This window comes from Macaca fascicularis, chromosome 6 (genome assembly GCF_037993035.2).
Source record: "Macaca fascicularis isolate 582-1 chromosome 6, T2T-MFA8v1.1".
Lineage (NCBI taxonomy): Eukaryota > Metazoa > Chordata > Mammalia > Primates > Cercopithecidae > Macaca > Macaca fascicularis.
In genome coordinates this window covers 99,621,364-99,624,451 of record NC_088380.1, presented here as the reverse complement: position 1 = coordinate 99,624,451, position 3,088 = coordinate 99,621,364, and the positions used below count along the sequence as shown (strand labels likewise).

Here is a 3,088-nt window from a genome sequence, read left to right as displayed (position 1 = left end):
CTGACAGCCTACTACATGTCAAGCATTGTTTAAGCACTTGGAATATATTAGTGAACAAAACAGCCCTCAGAGAGCATTGGCGCTACAAAGAGCTTTAAACAATCATTTCTTCTTTCTGCATCTTAGGCCTGCATTTGTGCATGAACAAGAAACATTGTAATGGAAAACTTTAGATCCTCATATAAAAGTCACTGATAAACACATGGATATATTGTTCATAAGTGATGCCACTTCTGTCTAGAATCAAGAACAGTTGAGAGGAAGAGGTTACTGATCAAATCCACTCTTTGACCTTGTTCTCAGCTATTCACACCAATAGGCATTGAATTCATTTTTTTTAACAAGGGAATTTTATATATGCATGCAGCATTCTGAGGTTTAGACTTCCTTCCTAGTTGCAAATCTCTTTGAGGCTCCATCTGGGACATTGAGCCCCACCCGTATGCACCACCTTGAAGCTTCCTTTCTCTGGTTTGCTGGGGACTTTGTATGGAGAGCCTACATGCGGGCACAGCATTATACCTTTAGAGGCTGCTGGGGGCACAGGGACGATTTCCAACAGAAACCAAGTATATTTGAAAGACACAAAGTCAAGCTTTTATGTTTCCTTCCTACACCCTCAGCTTCTGTTGAAGTGGAAACTAGACTGGAAATAAAGGCCACAGTGATTTTCTTCTGAGAAAACACATTACCATGTTAAAAAAAAAAAAAAAAAAAAGTCCCAATTGCTCCGTTGGGAAGGTTTTTATTTTACAAATACTCTGTGGCTCTAAAATGACAGCATGATTACATTTCTGACAGCACTGGTATAATTCTCAGCCTCCCCAGGGAGAGCAATGTGGGGATTTTCGTCCTGGAAAGAAAAGGCAAACTTGCAGGTGCCGAAGGTACATTTGATTTAAGCACGATTCAAAATAAGTAAATACAGATGATAACACAGCAAATACTGAAAGTTGGGTAATTTAGCAAAAATAAATGGTCTTATCCAGAGCACTATAAATGCGTGAAAGAAAACTGCAAAAATAACTTTTTATTTTTACAACTTCCCAGTGTCTCGCTGTCTCCAAATGGGGAGATATGAGAGGAACTGTAGGGAAGAAGAGAAACTGGAAGAGCGTAGGGAAATGTAAACATGAGAACGGAATAGGAGAGTGGAGGAAGGGGACAACTTCAGTGTCACTCTCTCACAGACTCTCCTGCCCCTTGTGATCTGGACAGACCCTGGCAGGCCTCGAGTTCCCTGGAGGTTGCGCCTCAGCGACAGATGACCCGTCTCTGACCACCGGGCACCTAGAAGGCGCTTTCGCAGGAGCAGGGCAGGGGTCTGGGGCGCGGAGGGGGTGGGCGCAAGCCGCCCTCGTCCAGCGGTTCCCGCCGAGCATGGTGATAATGAGGGTGGGGCCAGCGTTGGCGGTAGAGCGCTTGGTGGCCCCTGGGCCCCTCCTCGTCCTCCCCGCCTCCCTGCGGCGCGCAGCAGAGAGAGCCCAGGCGCCTCCGCAGCCGTCGCCACAGCCGGCACTCGCCAGCCTGGAAGAAGAGGTAGACGAAGGGATTGAGAGCGCTGTTGGCCATCCCCACGACGCGCAGCGCAGCCGACAGGCCCTCTCCCTCCCAGTCTCCCGCGGGCCCGGACGACCACGCGGCCGCCAGCCGGGCGGCAAAGTAGGGCAGCTCGCAGCCCACGAACAGCAGCGCCAGCAGCAGGCTCATCTTCAGGCTCTGCACCTTGGCACGGGGCAGCACGCTGGGTGCAGGGGCTCGGCCTGGACTCGCCGACCAGGGCGCTGCAGCCGCAGGGGCCTGCGGCCGGCGCCGCCACCAGACGGAGAGTAGGTGGCCGCAAGCTACGCCCAGGACCGTGACAGGCGCGGCGAAGCCTGCGACGGCCTCGTAGAACGCGTAGACCTGCAGGTGCCAGCGCGGCAGGGGCGCGAAGATCCCGCGGCAGCGACGATGCCCCGGCCAGGCGCGGGCCGCCGGGGGCGCTCCGGGCTGCGAGGACGGTGGCGGCGGCGGCGGCGGCAGCGGCGAGGGGGAGTCCCCGCGCACCACGAAGGCCGGGGGCAGCGCCAGCAGCAGCGCCAGCAGCCAGCCCAGGGCGGCGAGGGCACGCGCGGGCAGCGGCCGGCCCTGCGGACGACGCACTGCGCGCTGGCGCTCGAGGGCGATGAGCACCACGAGGTGGGCCGAGGCACCCCGCCCGGATGCCTGCAGCAGCTGCAGGAAGCGGCACGCCAGGTCGCCCGTGGCCGCGCGGGGCTCGCCCAGCAGTTCCCAGGCCAGCTGCGACAGCGCCGTGCCCCCGCACGCGTACAGGTCCGCCAGGGCCAGCTGCACCAGTAGGAAGTCCATCTTGCGACGCTTGGGGCCCGCCCAGGGCCCGCCGCCGCCGCCGCACAGGCGGCACAGCACTGTAGTGTTGCCTGCCACCGCCACCACCAGGATGACCCCCAGGAACACCAGGCGGATGCGGCGGCTGGGCGGCCCAGAGGCTGGGGCTCCCTGCCCCAAGGTCAGGTTGAGACCCCAGCCAAGCAAAATGGGCACGGAGAGGTTGGGCGCCGGCGGCAGAATTGAGGGGCTAAAGAGATCCTCCATCCTTGCCCCGGACGAAGAGGAGGCACCGAAGAGGGCGGGCAGGACGCGGGAAACCAAAGTGGAGGCGAGGCGGCGCGGCGAGCGACGCTAGGTCTACGAGTTCCCAAAGTTAGTTGAAAAGGCATACGCACAGAGAGGGAGATGGATTCGGGCGGCTTTGCGCTTAGTTGTTTTTGTCGATTGTCCTCGTCATTTGTCACTCAAATGTGGGTTGTACACTCGAGGAACACACATGATTCCTATTCTCCACCTTCTCCGCGTCTTCCCTCCCATTCCCGGCGGATACTCTTCCGATCTCTGCAGTGCCCCCCGACGCTACCCTCGCGGAAGCCGCGGACCCCTGGGCTCTGAGAACCTCATCCGTTCTCTATTTACGTGTAGAACACAGCAGGACAGAAGGTCGCTTTGCTTGATCATTGTATACGGCCAATGTTATCCCAGCACCCACACGAGAGAGGACCTCTTGACTGAGATTGTACCACCCGCCCCC

General features: G+C 57.7%; 1 protein-coding gene across 1 annotated transcript; it reads right to left on the bottom strand.

Annotated features, from left to right (window-relative positions):
* Positions 1-725: 725 nt before the first annotated feature.
* GPR150 (G protein-coupled receptor 150) lies at positions 726-2,784 on the bottom strand. The gene has a single exon (XM_045394032.2). It carries the CDS (start codon positions 2,596-2,598, stop codon positions 1,291-1,293), a length of 1,308 nt encoding a protein of 435 aa, XP_045249967.1. The 5' UTR covers positions 2,599-2,784; the 3' UTR covers positions 726-1,290.
* Positions 2,785-3,088: the final 304 nt, after the last annotated feature.

Bases quoted from the DNA above. Each gene is read 5' to 3' on its own strand.
- GPR150 (XM_045394032.2), bottom strand. From the start codon at position 2,598: ATGGAGGATCTCTTTAGCCCCTCAATTCTGCCGCCGGCGCCCAACCTC.